Genomic DNA, 19561 nt, shown 5'->3' on the forward strand with positions numbered 1-19561 from the left:
ATGTGCTTTCGCAGTAAAGCCTTTTTGAAATCGGACACTGTGGTTGGATTTACAAGAAGTTCATCTTTAAAATTGTGTATAATACTTGTATGTTTGAGGAATTTTAATTATGAGATTTCTGTTGTTTTGAATTTGGCGCCCTGCAATTTCACTGGCTGTTGTCGAGGTGGGACGCTTGTACCAGAGAGGTTAACTTCTTATGGCTGCAGGGGCAGTATTGAGTAGCTTGGATGAAAGGTGCCCAGAGGTGCCCATAGTAAACTGCCTGCTCCTCAGTCCCAGTTGCTAATATATGCATAGTATTATTAGTATTGGATAGAAAACACTCTGAAGTTTCTAAAACTGTTTGAATGATGTCTGTAAGTATAACAGAACTCATATGGCAGGCTAAAACCTGAGAAGAAATCCAAACAGGAAGTGGGAAATCTGAGGTTGGTCGATTTTCAACCCAGCCCCTATTGAATACACAGTGGGATATGGATCAGTTTGCACTTCCTACGGCTTCCACTAGATGTCAACAGTCTGTAGAACCTTGTCTGATGCCTCTACTGTGATGCCTCTACTGGGCCGAACGAGACAGGAATGAGTCAGGTCTACTATGACCTGACCATGCTCTGACCATTCGCGTTCACATGAGGGAGCTCTGTTCCATCGCACATCTTAACTTCTCTAGGATAGAGGGCAGAGTTTTCACTTTTGGAAAAATAGCGTGCCCAATTTCAACTTCCTTCTACTCATCCCCAGAATATAAGATATGCATATTATTAGTAGATTTGGATAGAAAACACTCTGAAGTTTCTAAAACTTTTTGAATCATATCTGTAAGTATAACAGAACTTATGTAGCAGGCAAAACCCCGAGGACTAACCATAAACATTTTTTTTAAAGTCACTGTCTGTTCAATGAGWTTTCATTGGGAAGCCAGATTTCTAATCACTCTGTTCTCAGTTCCTACTGCTTCCACTGGATGTCACCAGTCTTAGGAAATAGGTTGAGGTTATTCATTTGTGCAATGAAGAAGAAGGCCATCAGAAAGCAGTGTAACGTCATGTGTACTGTTTGAGAGTTGCGCAAGACTAAAAAAGTAGCGTTAGTTTGTCTCCTGTATTGAAAACAGATAGACCCGTCTTCAATTTGATCGATTATTAACGTTTACAAATACCTTAAGTTGTATTACAAAAGTACTTTGAYATGTTTTGTCAAAGTTTAGAGGTAATTTGTAGTGACTTTGCGCAAATCGGAAGCTGTTTTTTTCTGGATCAACCGCGCCAAATAAATGGACAATTTGGATATATATGGACAGAATTAATCGAACAAAAGGACCATTTGTGATGTTTATGGGACATATTGGAGTGCCAACAAAAGAATCTCGTCAAAGGTAATGCATGTTTTATATTTTATATCTGCGTTTTGAGTAGCGCCGGCAGGGTTGAAATATGCTACTCTCTCTGTTGACATTGTGCTATCATCAGATAATAGCATCGTATGCTTTCGCCGAAAAGCCTTTTTGAAATCTGACATGTTGGCTGGATTCACAACGAGTGTAGCTTTAATTTGGTATCTTACATGTGTGATTTAATGAAAGTTTGATGGCGCCAATGTAAACTGAGGTTTTTGGATACAAATATGAATTTTATCGAACAAAACATATGTATTGTGTAACATGAAGTCCTATGAGTGTCATCTGATGAAGATCAAAGGTTAGTGATTCATTTTATCTCTATTTCTGCTTTTTGTGACGCCTGTCTTTGGCTGGAAAAATGACTGTTTTTCTGTGATTTTGCGGTGACCTAACAATCGTTTGTGGTGCTTTCGCTGTAAAGCCTATTTGAAATCGGACACTTTTTGGGGATTAACAACAAGATTACCTTTAAAATGCTATAAAATACATGTATGTTTGAGGAATTTTAATTATGAGATTTCTGTTGTTGTTTGAATTTGGCGCCCTGCACTTTCACTGGCTGTTGTCATATCGATCCCGTTAACGGGATTGCAGCCATAAGAAGTTTTAACTTCCAGGTGACAAATAAACTGAGTAGGTTTTGATTTGAGTAAAAACTATAATTTATCAAACCAGGCACAAAGAACTCAGGTTAATGCAACAGCATTGATTTGCCATAGACCCTGTACGTGACTGGAGCGTGGAGGAGAAACATTGGGCAGACATAGGGCATCTCACCGGCTCTGACTGGGCCGGTTCCTATTGTTGGCGTGCGGCTGTGGCCACACCACGTGTGCAATGCCGATGTTGATTGGTTGTGGACCAGACATGGCAATTTGGTTGGTTAGAAGAGGCTGCATCATGTTTCTGTAATGGTTGCTGTGTTGCTGAACTTTCCTTTAAAAAAGGCAAAACATGATACAAGTTTTATCTCCACAATGTGAAGAAATGGGAAAGTGAAGTACGTGTTAAAAAGTAACTTCTCTTGTGAGCTAACTCACCCCCAGTCACTGAGCCTCTGTGGGCCACCCGCAGTATCAGAAGCCATAGTGGTGGGAGGGGGAGCCACTTGCTGCCAGGCTGGTACTAGGATCTGCTGGTTTCTACTTGACCACGGTTGCTGCAAAGGACAAAAGACAGAAATCATTAGTGGACCATAAACCTTTAAGACTAAGTGAGGGAAACACCAAACCCCTGAAATAGCCTGACTTGAATTTGACCTCTTTGACCAGTGTGGAGACAAGCATCTGACTCCTGTATTGTATACAAGTGTCACTAATGTGAGCCAGTGTCTCACCTGTGCTATGACTCCAGGTCGCATTGGTAAAGGCTGTACAGGAGGGGCTTGGGTCACCATCGGTATTGTGTTTTCCACCCTAACTGTATATCCTGGCTGGTTTGGGTTACCTTAAAAACATAAGCACACTAGCATAAGATCGGAGAATGATCACTGTAAACCCAGCAATGACGTTGTATCTTTCATGAAATGACTATGCGCTAATTTGAAAAGCTCTTCACCTTGCATGGCTGGGGGGCAGAGGATGAGGGCTGGCTGAAAGGAGTCATTACACCCAAACTGACTGGTTCCTGTCTGCAGCATCCCAGGATGCATCACAGAGGGAGCAGATTGCGTCAAAGCCTGTATAGAGGTGGGAGAGATTATTTTCTTTATTTTAAAACATTGGTGACCAACTTTTTATTTTGTCATTTATTTTTCAGATGGGAGTTACAGGTACAAAAACAATCAAATGCATTAAAAGACATCAACTCTGACATGGATTGTGTATGTGAATGGCAAGACAAAAGATTGAAGTGCCTTTGAACGGGGTATGGTAGTAGGTGCCAGGCGCACCAGTTTGTCAAGAACTGCAACGTGACTGGGTTTTTCACACTTTACAGTTTCCGGTGTGTATAAACAATGCTCCATCACCCAAAGGACATACAGCCAACTTGACAATTGTAGGAAGCATCGGAGTCAACATGGGCCAGCCTCCCTGTGGAACGCTTTCGACGAATTGAGGCCGTTCTGAGGGGAAAGGGGGGGTGGATGCAACTCAATATTAGGAACGTTTTCTTAATGTTTTATACACTCCGTGTATATGGAAGTAGTTTAGTGCCTAAAAATAGGGGTTAAATATTTGTCATCAAAAAAATCTATAACTTCCTGATCTTTCTTATAGCTCTCAGATATAGGACAGACACGTCAAAACAAACTTTCTTTTGATTCATTTTTTCACCATCTGTTTCTCTGTGTATGAATCTGTTACAATACAATGCGTTTCTATGGGCTAATACTCGTCGCCAAACCCACTGGCTACAGGTTATCTACAAGTCTCTGCTAGGTAAAGCCCCGTCTCATCTCAGCTCACTGGTCACCATAGCAGCATAGCACACGCTCCAGCAGGTATATCTCACTGGTCACCCCCAAAGCCAACACTTCCTTTGGTCGCCTTTCCTTCCAGTTCTCTGCTGCTAATGCCTGGAACGAACTGCAAAAATCACTGAAGCTGGAGACTCACATCTCCCTCACTAGCTATAAGCACCAGCTGTCAGAGCAGCTTACAGATCACTGCACCTGTACATAGCCCTACTGTAAACAGCCCATCTATCTACCTCATCTCCATACTGTATTTATTCATTTATCTTGCTCCTTTCCACCCCAGTATCTCTACTTGTAAATTCATCTTCTGCACATCTACCATTCCAGTGTTTAATTGCTATATTGTAATTACTTCACCATGGCCTATTTATTGCCTTTACTCCCTTATCTTACCTCATTTGCACTCACTGTATATAGACGTTTGTTTTCTTTTTTTCTACTGTATTATTGACTATGTTTTGTTTATTCCATGTGGAACTCTGTTTTTGTATGTGTCGAATTGCTATGCTTTATCTTGGCCAGGTCACAGTAGCAAATGAGAACTTGTTCTCAACTAGCCTACCTGGCTAAATAAAGGTYAAATAAATAATAGCAGTATGSCCAAAGTCAATGTTCCATAAAATATTTTTTTAATACCTAAAGGGGTCCTAAAATTTAAAAACAAATAGCTAAATGATCCTTGGGATGACCATGTTAAAACAATTTCATGGTAGCTTAATTGATTTGAGCGTTCTGTTAAAGTTTTTGGCAATGGTTTTATCTAAAGAAGTGACTATATCTACTCCCAAATATTTAAAATGGGAAACGATTGGGATTCCATAAGTAGTCCTCCATCGGGGTCTTGAGGCAGTATGAGATGAAGTGATCAGTAGATTTGAGAGAAATGTATATTATTTCCTTCGATCGACGAATTGCCCGTGCCAGATTTTCCATGGATAATAAGAATAGCAGAGGCAAAATTAGATCGCCTTGTCTGCTGCTTTCTAGGTATTCTGAACAGAGCAGATATTGCCTGTTATAACTATGACTGAGGAATTGGCATATAGTGTTTTAAATAATATTCATGAAATTGGAGCCACTTCCCATATGTTCCAAGACAGACCAGAGATATGACCACTCTAGTCTATCAAAAGCTGTTTCCTGCATCGAGAGATAATACAGCCCAAGGAGCGGTTGTTTCTCATGAAGCATATAAGATATTGAATAGTCGACAGAGGTTACCCGAGCARAAAGGCTTGAACCTCTCTTGGGTACGTGAGACGTTAGCGTCCCACCTCTTCAACAGCCAGTGAAACTGCTGGGCGCCAAATTCAAATACAGAAATACTCATTATAAAAATTCAGAAAACAAAACATATTTTACATAGGTTTAAAGATGAACTTCTTGTGAATCCAACCAGTGTCAGATTTTAAAAATGCTTTACGGCGAAAGCATACCTTACGATTATTTTAGAACATAGTCCACTAGACAAATCATTACAAACAGTAACCAGCCAAGTAGAACAGTTACACAAGTCAGAAATAGAGATAAAATTAATCCCTTACCTTTGATGATCTTCATATGGTTGCACTCAGCAGACATTAATTTACTCAATAAATGTTCCTTTTGTTCGATAAAGTCTCTTTATATCCAAAAACCTCTGTTTTGTTTGCGCGTTTTCTTCAGTAATCCACAGGCTCAAATGCAGTCAAAACAGGGAGACAAAAAAATCCAAATTGTATCCGTAAAGTTCATAGAAACATGTCAAACTATGTTTATATTCAATCCTCAGGTTGTTTTTAGCCTAAATAATCGATAATATTTCAACCGGACAATAACGTCGTCAATTTAAAAGGTAAACAAGAAACGCACTCTCTCCGTCTCGTGCATGAAAAAGCTCTGTGACACTTTAGGGTCCACTCATTCAGACTGCTCTTACTTCCTCATTTTTCAGGATACAAGCCTGAAACAATTTCTAAAGACTGTTGACATCTAGTGGAAGGCATAGAAAGTGCAATTTGAGTCCTAAGTCAATGGATACTGTAATGGCATTCAATAGAAAACTACAAAACCAAAAGAAAAACGACTTCCTGAATGGATTTCTGAGGTTTTCGCCTGCCAAATCAGTTCTGTTATACTCACAGAAACACTATTTTAACAGTTTTGGAAACTTTAGAGTGATTTCTATCCAAATCTACCAGTTATGCATATCATATCTTCTGGGCCCGAGAAGCAGGCAGTTTAATTTGGGCATGCATTTCATCCAAAATTCCGAATGCTGCCCCCTACCCTAGAGAAGTTAACAAACCCACTTTGTTCCGTGTGGATCAATTTGGGTAAGTCTCGGGYCGACAACATTTTGAAATACAGTTTAATATCTGTGTTTATCAAAGATAGGGGGTGATAATGAGAACGCTGGGTGGCATCCTTAAAATGTTGTAATAAAAAGTGAAATTGCTGTGTTCACATCTCTCCCAAATTAACCTTTGAATGGTGTACATTTCTTTATAGAAGCAGGAGAATCTTTGATTAATTTGGGTTCTGATAGTAATTCCCGTTTCAGAATCAATAGTTGCTCTATCAGTCAATTGATAACTACTGCATAGCTTTTTGGCCAGTAAATGATTGGGACGATTACCATGGAAGTAGTGGTTGAGTTTTACTCGATGGATGGCAAATTCTGCTCTCCGTCTTATCAATAAATTGGAAATAGTAATAGCTACCTGGTCCAAAAAGATTAATTCAACCCAGATGCAAATGCAGTTGCATTCTTTTTTGTAAAACCTTTGGTGGCATTTTAGGACATTCTGAAATTTTAAGTTGGCAGTAGTAAGCGTGGTGGTCAGACTCGTATGTCTAATTTACATTTTCTTAATGAAAGAAAATAGGTGTAGATAGTATGACATCGATTAGTGAGAATGACTTATGCCTGTTCGAGTAGAAAGTGTACTGTTTTGCTTCAGGATTATGTGCTCACCAGGCATCAGTGAGGTTGTAATCAGAGTATATGCTGGAGAGCCTTGGTTGCATGTGGATTGTAGTTGGTCTTATTAGATTTGTCCCGCATGTCCAAAATGGTATTCATGTTTGTCCCAATACCCAGATGGAATTCAGTTAATTCTAACAATTTGCTGTTCAGAGAATCAAAAAACTTAGGATCATACAAATTTGGAGTACACACATTAATAAAAGGCTATTTTTCTTTCCATTATGGATACAATTAAAGAAAGTGATTCTGCCTTTTTGGTCTTTGCCATTACTCAATAATGGTAATTGCATTTCTAATGTATCATTATGATTACACCTTTAGTTTTGTTTGGGGCTGATGAAAAAGCAGCCAGTTTGAAAATGGTTCTCTATTCTCTTTTTGGAGCAGGTGTGTTTCTTGGGAGCATTGCTATATTAAAATGGTTTCTTGCTAGAATATCAAGACAGCTGAAAAGTTTAATAGGTGAGTTTAGGCCTTTCAAATAACAAGAGAGAATAGCTAGCGTTGCCATTGTTTTTCAGCATTTACTTCAGACAATGAATAGTGAGAGCTAGCAGTGCCATTAACATTATGTAAATATTATGCAATGGCCTTAATATTCCTGTAGGTGGAAACAGACTTCTTACTGGACCAATGTACCACAGCCATAAATGTAACATCATAGATTTCCAGTGTTCATTAATTCAGACAATATGTGAAGCTTCTTGTGATTGTGCTTAATAGATTACCTGAGAGCGAACTGATCCCATCTTACTGAAGCCCATCGGCAGTCCAGCTGAGTTGGTTGAGGGTCTGGGGAACAGGGCTTTGTTGCGGTTGAGTGTGTTGTACGTGTTGGGCCGTGATTGACAGGCATCCATGATGTGGAAACATGATTGAACACTGGAGAGAAGAAAGAGAACGTGTGAGATGAAGAATCAAGCAGAGGGTATTCAAGATGGAACATTGTGGCCTACTTCTGATCTGTGACCACCTGTAATCATAATTTGTAATTCACCACTTCTTTGTAGTGGATGTAAGAGCTTTTGTTGGTTAGACTTACTGATTGCTGTGGGGGAAGTCGAGGAGGTGCTGCATGGTGACAAAGGGATGGTTGAGGGCATCAGAGGGAGCAATCCTCTTCTCAGCATCAATTAGCAACATGGTCTTCAGCAGGCCCACATACTCCCTCCGGTCGGCCTTCTCCGCCAACGAGTCACTGCCCTTCATGTTCAGCACCAGATTCACCTGAGGCGGCAGAACAAAATCAACATCCAGCTACTCTATTAAAATCCACTGGTGTTCACTGGTCACACTACAGTGTCATATGATAGTTTAAGAATAATTTACTTATTTGCAATTTCGTACTTTGCTTAAATGCGTCAAATCGTTTAAAGTTCTGTACTCACATGTGCCATATCATCTAGACTGCTAAAGATGTACTTCCTGGCCTCTTTGGATTTCATCCCAGTCTCAGTTTCATGTTCCCCTGTCAGCTATAGAAATAGGAAATGGGAGTCTTCAAAATTCAGACATGCATTCTCTAGAATTCTGCCTAGCGTACTCAGAACTGGGTGTGCTTATGGTATATGATGTCAATGTTCAGTAGTCACACGGTGTCAGTGCGCGTTACCTTCAGTCTCCAGGGAGCATAAGGCGAGTCAGACTCTTTGCAGAAGAAGCGGGAAGTCTTGGTCCCCACGTTCAGCAGTTGCTCCCCCGGCAACCCTTGTGTCTGAGATATGTAGCGAATCTGTGGAGCAGACAAAGAGGAAGAAAATATTGTGATTACAACATGAACATAATTATCTTGCATGTCAGACCTACTCCTATACATTTACAAAGGAATCAGCAACATTTAGTCATTTCCATTAGCCATTACTAGAATACAGTATATACACTGTACATATAAAGTGGATGAAACAGTATAATAATGTTTACAAAGTGACCAGTGTTCAATGACCATGTACAATGGCAACAGTCTAAATTGCAGGGTAGAGTACTGGGTGGTAGCCAGCTAGAACAGTGACTAAGGTTTAGGGCAGGGTACTGGGCGGAGGTCGGCTAGTGGTGACTAACAGTCTGATGGCCTGGAGATAGAAGCCTTTTCTCAGTCTCTCGGGTCCCAGCTTTGATGCACCTGTACGGTCTCCGCATTCTAGATGGTAGCGGGGTGAACAGGCTGTGGCTCGGGTGGCTGAGGTCCTTGATATGTTGACTGAGCGCCACTTAAAATACACAGGCTAGACATAGGCCTACTTGTGCTCCAAAATTGCCATGGCAACCTTAATACAAAAAACATGTTGCTTATCTGCTAACTTGGTGATTTAATTATTTCTTATTCAAACAACAATTTCATTGCTGCCCATGAGATCATTACTCAAATTATTTTTTAAACAGCAATAGACCTGACTTTTATGTTTTGACACTTGATCTGCCATGGGAGCAGTGACACCGACAGCATGACATATATAGCTACATGTTAGCATCTGTCCCTGACCGTAAAGCCAGTAAGGCTTTTTTCTCACAAAGGGTACTTCATAGCTACCCTCTCCCAGTCAAAGCACTGTGCCTTAGAGTGGCTACAACTACAAGACTAGGCATGAGTTAGGCCATGAGACAGGGCTCTTTTTCTCACTGTGCAAAGCCGCTGTTCCAGCGCTTGACAACAGACAGTAGACCAGTGAGTTTCACTGGCTTTGTTAATGGCTTGATGATTTGGATATTATAGAGACTCAATCAGGTTACCACAACCCTGCATAAACGCAGTGATGTGAGAACCTGCTGGTGGTGCGGGGGGGGTTGCTGGCATGGTGCAGCGGTCAGGGGGCTTCTGATCAGCAAAGCACTATTGCTTGGTCGCTGTCCAAATGACCACTAGACACAAAAATGACAAACGCCACAGCACACAGAGCATTCCCATGGTCTGTCCTTTAAGCCGGGGGACATGGCCCAGACAATTTCCTTTTCCAATAATGTCTACATTAGACATTTAATATTAATAGGCTTTAAAATCAAACAAAAAGTGGATGCCTTAACCATCCTCGCATTCAGAATCAAAATACACCAGCACACAGGCATCAGGGACTGTTATCCTACTCCACTGATCGGTCTGTCTTCACTGAGCTGTCAGTTCTGCTAGTGATGTTCTCTTCCCTTGACAGTCTGATAGCTTTGGAGATGATAGACCACACACACACACCGCACCGAATGTTGATCTGTCCATCATCTGGCATTCATTTGACATTCGTTCGCTTGCTGAGTGGTCTGTTTTGGGGACCGTCGGCGATAGCACCTGACTGACATTTGCTAGCGTTTGTACATGTGGAATCAGTTTCCCCGTCGGTAAAGACATCTCTCTAAAGAGCACGAGTGGGGTGCTGAAAGGCCAGCCAACAAGAACAACAACAAAAAACAATACTTTTCCCGATGACGTCGACCCCCTTGCAGCTTACTAAATGAGACAGTCATATAGGCTACACTATGGGACGGTAGCTAGCTAACTGCACACAACACTTCTTCCAAGCCAGCCAGCTGGCCACTGTAGCTAGTATTGAAATTATAATTAAAACAAGTAATTTGTTTCAATGAATCAGCTGCCTGTGTTAGCTGCTGAGAGTTAGTGCAGTGTCTGTGGCTAGCTAGCCAGCCATGTTGTGCTAGCTAGTGAATTAGATGATAACCGTTTAGCTAATGTGGCTATGGGCTGGCAGGTGATTCTCATGAAACCAGTTTTAACCATGGCAGTAACAAATTGAGTTAGAAAACCATGAGGCATCTGCAACAATCAACTATCATTCAGAAGACTGAGATGCCTAGTTGATGGCACAGTGTCTTATTTTAAATACATTTGCCTAAATTTTGTACACTTTCACCCCAAATATTCATTACCCAAAATACGTCCCAATTAAATTCTCTGGTCATTTTAAACCATTTTACTTTAGAAAAACCTAAATGATGTGAATAAAACTACATGTTGCTGTAGTTTGTCCATAAATCGTATAAAAGGTATACTATACTGAACAAAAATATAAATGCAACAATTTAAAAGATTTTACTGAGTTACAGTTTAGAAATCATTCAATTGAAATGAATTCATTAGGCCCTAAATCTTTGGATTTCACATGACTGGATGGGCCTGGGAGGGCATAGGCCCATCCACTTGGGAGCCAGGCGCACCCACTGAGGAGCCAGACCCAGCCAATCGGAATTTGTTTTTCCCCACAAAAAGGGCTTTATTACAGGCAGAAATACTCCTCAGGTGATCCCGCAGGTGAAGCCGGATGTGGAGGTCCTGGGCTGACGTGGTTACATGTGGTCTGCGGTTGTGAGGCCGGTTGGATGTACTGCCAAATTCTCTAAAACAACATTGGAGGCAGACTATGGTAAAGAAATAAACATAATTATCTGGCAACAGCTCTGTTGGACATTCCTGCAGTCAGCATGCCAATTGCACACTCCCTCAAAACTTGACACGTCTGTGGCATTGTGTGACAAAACTGCACATTTTAGAGTTGCCTTTAATTGTCCCCAGCACAAGGTGCACCTGTGTAATGACCATGCTGTTCAATCTGCTTCATGACATGCCACACCTGTCAGGCGGATGGATTATCTTGGAAAAATTCTTACAAACAGGGATGTAAACAAAATGTGTTTTTTGTTGTTGTTGAGAAATAAGCTTTTTGTGTGTATGACCCCAAACCGGTCCAAATGTAACATGCGGTCAGAAAATCGATTTTGAACGTTGTGACAACTGATGCTTCCTTTGTAATGGTGTTGACAGTCATTGATCTAAAAGTAATTTGACACGCCGAACGACCCCAGGCAATATCAGTTGCTTAGTCAAACTGCGCACTGTGCCCAGCTTCACCCACTGACCAATGCGAGATAGGCGGAATATTTATAATCTTGCGCACCATCAGCATTCAAACGCTAAAATGGCTTGTGTGATATTAGGTTGTCACTCAACTATAAAACCTATGTAATTTGCTAGGTTATGGTCATCTATGTGCTGTTGAAAATGGTGTTTTACCGGAATAAAAGTAAGCTAAAGGAGACGACTCATCTGGCTATACAATTGATTTTATAGTTTTGCTTTAAACAAGTTTATATGGTAATTTTAGATATACAGGGTAAAGTTGATAATTTCATAACGAGGACAGCAATCACCTTTGTTAGGAGCACTGCATGTCCGAAGCAAGTGGAAAAGAGAAGATCACTCCGTAAAAACCATTCGATTTTGAGATGGGGGGTGAAATCCAAAGTTGTGCTGTATATGCATTGGCTAGGTCATTGCTCATTTGTAAACAATAGTGATACATAACTATCCTAAACACTTAATCTGCAAAAATGACAAATGGGTGATAGTGTCAAACTAAAACGTATCGTTCCTGTATTGTATCCCATCTATCTAGATATCAAATCTTCTTGAAAGGGAAAGATGCACATCCCTATTAGCTAGTTAGCGAGCATTGGCAAAGCAACACACACAGGGACATGCATTGCCAAACTAAGCTTAAAAGGATACTTCAGGATTTTCGACTTCCCCGGAGTCAGATTAAATTATGGATACCATTTTTATGTCTCTGTGTGCAGTTTTAATGAAGTTGCTAACTAGCGTTAGCACAATGACTAGAAGTATATGGTAACTGCTGGCATGCTAGTAGATACAAGAGACTACAAGTCATTGCAAAAATGCTAGCTAGCATTGGCTCACAAAACTACCTCCAACTTCTATCATACTGATATCCATGAGCTCACTGGACTCTAGGGAAGTAGAGGGGTTAAATCCCAAAGTGGCAATGCTACTGCCACGTGGTCTGGAGTATTTGAACAAGGCTGACAGCTTCAAGGTTGGTGCTGTGTAAACTCAAACTAATAGACTGCCGAAACTCTGTTCAGAGATGCTAAGTACTCTCAGCAGGCAAACATTTGTCAATCCTAACAGTGTGTCTGAGCATATAATCCTTATATCTATTGAAAAACATGTACATCAATCTAAGTAACATAATACATTTTTTTAAATCCTAAAAAATCAGTCAATTTAAGATAGTTTTTTGCATAAGCTGCTGTATCTCAAGCCACCGCATCCACCTATGTTGCCCTTCCACATCTGCGGTGAAAGGTGACAGAGATACAGCTGTGTTCCTCAGACCAGGAGACATCCCGAAAACCGGTCTTCACACAAAAACGTCTGTAGCGTCCGAACGGTTTGGCCTGAAAACTGTTGAGACCACTATGGAAAGGGGAGACTCTCACGAGCACTATGTTGTTCTCCGTCTTGCTATATAACCCCACACAAGTGTCCCGTAAGGTAACCCATGCAAAATAATGGAAGTATGGAGGTAGTTGTGTGGCAACAAAAATAAGGGGTTAAATGCGTTTTTAAAAACACAAATATTTCCTGAGTGTTCTTATATCTCCTAGATATAGGACAGGCACTTCAAAACCTTATTCCTTATGATTTATGTTAGCTTAGTACCGCTCTCCTCCCCAAACTTTTAGAGGTTATAACTTCTTATGGCTGCAGGGGCAGTATTGAGTAGCTTGGATGAAAAGGTGCCCAGAGTAAACTGCCTGCTCCTCAGTCCCAGTTGCTAATATATGCATATTATTATTAGTATTGGATAGAAAACTCTGAAGTTTCTAAAACTGTTTGGATTATGTCTGTGAGTATAACATAACTCATATGGCAGGCAAAAACCTGAGAAAAAAATCCAACCAGGAAGTGGGGAATCTGAGGTTTGTAGGTTTTCAACTCATCGCCTATCGAATACACAGTGGGATATGGGTCATTTTGCACTTCCTAAGGCGTCCACTAGATGTCAACAGTCTTTAGAACCTTGTRTGATGCTTCTACAGTGAAGTGGGGCCGAAAGAGGGGATTGAGTAAGGTCTACCATGACCTGAACATGCGCTGACCATGCACGTTCATGTGAGAGCGAGCTCTGTTCCATCGCACTTCGGAAGACAAAGGAATTATCCGGTTGGAACATTATTGAACATTTGTTAAAAACATCCTAAAGATTGATTCAGTACATCGTTTGACATGTTTCTACTGACTTTTACGGAACTTTTCGACATTGTCTGCTTTAAGTGAACGTGCTTCATGACTTTGGAATTGTTTACCTAACGCGCTAACAAAAGTAGCTATTTGGACATAAATGGACATTACCGAACAAATCAAACATTTATTGTGAAACTGGGATTCCTGTGAGTGCATTCTGATGAAGATCATCAAAAGGCAAGTGAATATTTATAATGTTATTTCTGACTTCTGTTGAATATATCCGCACAATATGGCGGATATATTTGTGTCTTGATTGGGCTCTGTGCCAACCTCAGCTTATTGCATGGTTTGCTTTTTCCATAAAGCTTTTTTGAAATCTGACACAGCGGTTGCATTAACTTCTTATGGCTGGGGGGCAGTACTGAGTAGCTTGGATGAATAAGTTGCCCAAAGTAAACGGCCTGCTCCTCAGTCTCAGTTGCTAATATATGCATATTATTATTAGTATTGGATAGAAAACACTCTAAAGTTTCTAAACCTGTTTGAATGATGTCTGTGAGTATAACAGAACTCATATGGCAAGCAAAATCCTGAGGAGAAATCAAAACAGGAAGTGAGAAATCTGAGCTTTGTATGTATTCACCAGAGTCCCCAATGAAATCCCCTTGAGATATTAATGATGTTGCACTGCCTAGGGGTTCCACTAGATGTCAACCATCAATAGAATTACAATGAGACTTCTATGATGTTGTGAGAGAGAATGATAGCAGAATCTTTCAGGTGTCTGGCAGTCAGCCATTTTCTGATCACGCTTATTCCTCATGGTACCCACTTGCGTTCCATTGCTCATGAAGACAAGAAGGAATATTCCGGTTGGAACTTTATTGAAGCTACATATTAAAAACAACCTAATGATTGATTCTGTACTTAGTTTGAAATGTTTCTTCGACCGGTAATATCCCTTTTTTAAGTTTTTGTCCGATGTAACGCTGACCAGAATGAGCGTTTGGATATGTATACCAAACGCGCTAACAAAAGAAGGTATTAGGACATAAATAACGTACATTATCGAACAAAACAAACATTTATTGTGGACCTGGGATTCCTGGAGTGCTTTCTGATGTAGATCATCAAAGGTAAGGGAATATTTATCATGTAATTTCTTGTTTATGTTGACGTCAACATGGCGGCTAATTGTGACTAATTTGTCTGAGCGCTGTCTCAGATTATTGCATGGCTGGCTTATTCCGTAAAGTTTTTTTGAAATCAGACACAGCGTTTGCATTAAGGAGAGGTATATCTATAATTCCATGTGTATAACTTGTATTATCATCTACATTTATGATGAGTATTTCTGTTGAATGATGTGGCTATGGAAAATCACTGGATGTTTTTGGAACTKGTGAATGTAACGCGCCAATGTAAACTCATATTTTGATAAATATGAACTTTATCAAACAAAACATACATGTATTGTGTAACATGAAGTCCTATTAGTGTCATCTGATGAAAATCAAAGGTTAGTGATTAATTTTATCTCTATTTGTGCTTTTTGAAACTCCTCTCTTTCACTGGGGGGAAAAAAATGGCTGTGTTTTTCTGTGGCTATATGTGGTGACCTAAGATAATCGTTTGTGGTGCTTTTGCTGTAAAGCATATTTGAAATCAGACACTGTGGTGGGATTAACAACAAGAATAGCTTTTAAATGGTATGAGATACATGTATGTTTGAGGAATTTTAATTATGAGATTTTTGATGTTTTGAAAATGGCACCCTGCACGTTCACTGGCTGTTGTCATATCGATCCCGTTAACTGGATTGCAGCCCTAAAAAGTTAAGCAGGTACTTTTATTTACCTGGTCATACTCCAGTGCTCCTGGGTAGAGGGGCCAGCCCAGGAAGAGCTCAGCGATGACACAGCCCAGGGACCACATGTCGATGGCCTCACAGAACGGCAGGCCCAGGATGATCTCTGGAGCCCTGTAATACAGGGAAGACAAACAGGACAGAGGTTAGCGGGGAGCAGTTTCAACAACCATTCTGAGACAAGAACACACACCAGGCATTAGATTTGTTTTAAATCAGAGGGCAGGAAACTCAAGATATTATCTAACATGATTTATTGTGGGGCCTCATGTAGGACGTCACACAAACAGAATGCAGTATGTGAATTACTTCTTCAAATATTGGGATTGAGAACACACTGGTTACATCAAGCTGAAGAGTGACACTTGTGGACTTTGACGGCCATTAAGCAATTTTGCGGGCATTACTGCGTTCCACTTCCTTTTAAAAGAATGGCCAATCAGTTACCAGTTTTAAAAAAGGCTATGCAACGTGGCAGCCTTGACAACAGAGAGGAAACATCCGTTGCCTAGCGATGGTCAGACACAACACCCTAATGAAACCATTATAGAGTGACACTGTCGTCACTCGGTTTAACACGTTTCACCTCCCAGCCAAATGACCACCTGCTGACAGGAAATCTCTGTCTGCGGATAAATGCTGAAAACAAATTCAGCAAGGGAAGGCATGACAAAAGAATGACTAGAGAAGTGCAAAATGAGAACACACCCAGCTCACAGCCTGAGTAAAAGACAACACAGAGGCAGATGTGTACTCTATATCCAGCCATGGACCACACTGGCAACAGCTGAGGAGATCATGTACACCCACAGGGGGACTGCTGCTCAAAGTTAGCCTCCTCAGGCACCATTGTGTGAAGAGATAACACATACTTCCCGATAGCTGAGGTTTTGCAGCAACGCCTGTTAAAGAGGACTGTCTAAAAGGAACATAAGTACAGTTCYTGTTTTTCGACCATGGGCTGAAACCGGAAGCAACAATTAACAACTTCCTGTTAGAGCAGGAAGTTAGTTACATAAAGGAAAGGAGAGGAAACTGACAAACTCAATATCAACTTAATTTCAGTGTTTGTCTTAATGTGGAAATTAAGTCAGTGTTATCCAGAGAAGAGACAGACTTCTCCATTCTTTTAATGTTCTGTAAAAAGGGGAAGGGTGGAGGGAAAATTACTCCTGTACATAGTGTGCTTACTGCCAAGTTCAGACGAGTCTATTAGGTCATATTACAAAATGTTCTGTTAGAGACATAGCCTAACCTATTACGCCAACGCCTAAATAACAACAGCATTAACTAATATTGCCTAGATATCATGCGAGTAATTAGATTCGTCCAGGTTTGAGCAGGAAGTTAATGTGCTAATGGTGGGTAGCCCCAGTCAGTCTCCAGAGAACATGCTTCCTAGGGTACTGTCACAGATAGAACCATTGAGCCAGGTGTTTCACCGGCTGTATAAATCTGAAGCATCTAGTTGGCATTTCCACTCACCACCAAATATGGTGATGTGATGAAGCCTAGTGGCCGGCAGTAGTAGAAGACTGAGCGCGATGGATTTCAGGCGACATTCGGCAAATTCTCTCATCGATTAAACATTTGATCTCAATACAGTTCCATTCGCAAAACTACAATCTGTTACGATCAGAGTGGACTAAATAGACTACCATTTGCCAAAGTAAAAAAGAAAAATGCAGTTGTTTAGGAGTGCAAGGGCGCATTGAGTTATTGCACACGCGCACTTCACAGAGTAGGCGTTCCCTAACATAAATATATGCTAGAACGTGTCAATAGGATCTCGCTACCTTGTGCTTGGCTCTGCCAACCTCCTTGCTTGTTCTGCCCATCCATTAAATGTGCTCCCATTGGAAAAGACAGGCTGTGGTCCATCTTGGGTTAGTTATTTAAAAAAATCTTTGCTACTGTGACACTCATGTATCTGACCACCAGGTCAACCAGGCCTGAGGGTCAGCCTCCCTGTGGGCCAGGAGAACACTGAAAAATGCAGCTGTTCTGGGGGAAACAAGTGTCTTCCACAGGCCCAGGAGCAGAATATATCTAACCATAGTCCTAACTAACCATCTACTGAAATAAACACATGTGTCAGGGGAATGGAGATGAGGGGGGAGCTGTGAGGGGGTCTCTCAACCTCTGTCTTCACCTGCACCCAGCTGTGCTGACAATCTGAGTGACATTGGCCCTCCCATCCCCACAGCATGCTGCTCTCCTGCCATGGTTCTCAAACAATACTCATGGGTTGACTAGCTAGTGATCTCCACAGCTGATCATCACTGCCATGTGTTCTTTGGAAAACKTTGGGAACTGGAGAATGCTTAAATGCACTACAACAACCATCCATTGAGATGCCTTAACAGGGGTAATGGATTATAACCCGGGTTAGCCCATTAACTAAGCAACAAAACAAAGAACAGAAGCGCTCTTTGAAGCAAATATCACCCGATTGCATATCTTAACTCTTGCAGCAGAACAGGGGACTATATTCACTGCCCTCCAAATTCACAGAAAGACCAAAATTCCCCCATACAAAACGCACCAGTAACCGAAATTCCCCCATACAAACGCACCAGTACCCAGAAACAGACTAGTTCACTGCTCCCAAATTTTTTTTATTAAAAAAGTTGGGTATTTGGAAAAATGGCATGATCATATCTCCTCTAAGCTAGTGCATTCTTCATGGGTTGGGGCTGGAGTGTGTATGTGTGTGTGGCTGAACCTGTGTGTGCGTATATGTACGTGTGTGTGTATGTATGTGCGTGTGGCTCACTCCCAGTGGGGACAGCCTACCACCCATAACTCAACTCTGGCAGTGTGATAAAGGCTGCAACCATGGCCTGCCTTTCCAGAAGCTGCCTGTACAACACACACTATATTTGATGGAGCACAGCACTTTGTGAAGCCTCGAGGGGGGCAACCATTTCCAGAATTAAAATACACTGGACCATTCACATGAGAGCTGCATTAACTAGGTAAAAACAGACCAACCTGACATAGCTAACATAACACGATGTCAACGGAGAGCTTGGAATAGCAGCCAATCGGAATTTAAAATTAGAATAAACAGGGAGGGAAGATGGCTAGCTAGAAGCTTTTCAAGCCACAGAAGGGGGCATCATTTACTTTCACTCAACAGTCATTAAATATCCTCCATGCCTGATTGGGTCATTAAAGAAACACTGAGAAGTGCCTGTGCACCAGCAGATAACCACTCTCCTACTGGAGAAGCTACAGGATAAAGACGCTAGTGATGGGGAAATATGCAAGTTACATTTTGCAATATTACTTTTGTATGATATTATATCAATATTTGACTCAGTATTGATTTTTTTTTTGCTACTATAGTGTAAGCTAGAGCTCTTCGGCTCTACCGGCGCCAGAACATTAGTATTCTTCTTCCTGGAGCTTGTTCTCCATCTGTTTAAATAGCGAGCAAACATGTTGTTTTCAGCACTTTTATTTCCCAGACTGACCAAAACTTGTTTTCTCATCCTGCTCATGTCGCTCTGCAGCAGACATATATAGCAAGCAATGTTTGGCACATATAAATAAAATAGAAATCGCATATAGGGCTGGGCGATATGGCCAAAATATTTTATGTTTTTGAATAATAAAAGTCCTACATTTGCTTTATGAGTCGTGAGTGATCCTAAGGTGGCAACACATACATTCTAAATTATTTCAATGAGTTTCCAACCAAAAATAATTTCCTGCATTTCCATCAATTGCTGCATTTCTTGCACTCAATTTGAGATAATTTCCACACTGCCATGATATGGGCAAAAATAGTAGGCCTTCATTTTAACTAGTAGGCCTTCAATTGCAAATGTTGCAATTGAGATTTAGATCAAAACACTTGGGTGAACTTTTGGAATCATGGAAATAGAATGTTGTTTATAATTCTATAGTTA

The 19561-nt window shown here is 40.9% G+C and overlaps 1 protein-coding gene across 2 annotated transcripts in view; it reads right to left on the bottom strand.

Annotated features, from left to right (window-relative positions):
- Nucleotides 1-19561, bottom strand: part of LOC111962667 (homeodomain-interacting protein kinase 3) — a 58263-nt gene that overhangs the window by 8664 nt on the left and 30038 nt on the right. For both annotated transcript variants that reach the window (XM_023985925.3, XM_023985923.3), the window contains exons 2-10: nucleotides 15635-15758; nucleotides 8402-8521; nucleotides 8178-8264; nucleotides 7832-8016; nucleotides 7518-7671; nucleotides 2960-3080; nucleotides 2739-2848; nucleotides 2443-2561; nucleotides 2180-2338 (exon numbers count right to left, since the gene is read on the bottom strand). In XM_023985925.3, the coding sequence (XP_023841693.1) occupies nucleotides 2180-2338; nucleotides 2443-2561; nucleotides 2739-2848; nucleotides 2960-3080; nucleotides 7518-7671; nucleotides 7832-8016; nucleotides 8178-8264; nucleotides 8402-8521; nucleotides 15635-15758 (1179 nt within the window). The remainder of the gene's footprint in view (nucleotides 1-2179; nucleotides 2339-2442; nucleotides 2562-2738; nucleotides 2849-2959; nucleotides 3081-7517; nucleotides 7672-7831; nucleotides 8017-8177; nucleotides 8265-8401; nucleotides 8522-15634; nucleotides 15759-19561) is intronic.

This window comes from Salvelinus sp. IW2-2015, linkage group LG4q.1:29, assembly GCF_002910315.2.
Source record: "Salvelinus sp. IW2-2015 linkage group LG4q.1:29, ASM291031v2, whole genome shotgun sequence".
Lineage (NCBI taxonomy): Eukaryota > Metazoa > Chordata > Actinopteri > Salmoniformes > Salmonidae > Salvelinus > Salvelinus sp. IW2-2015.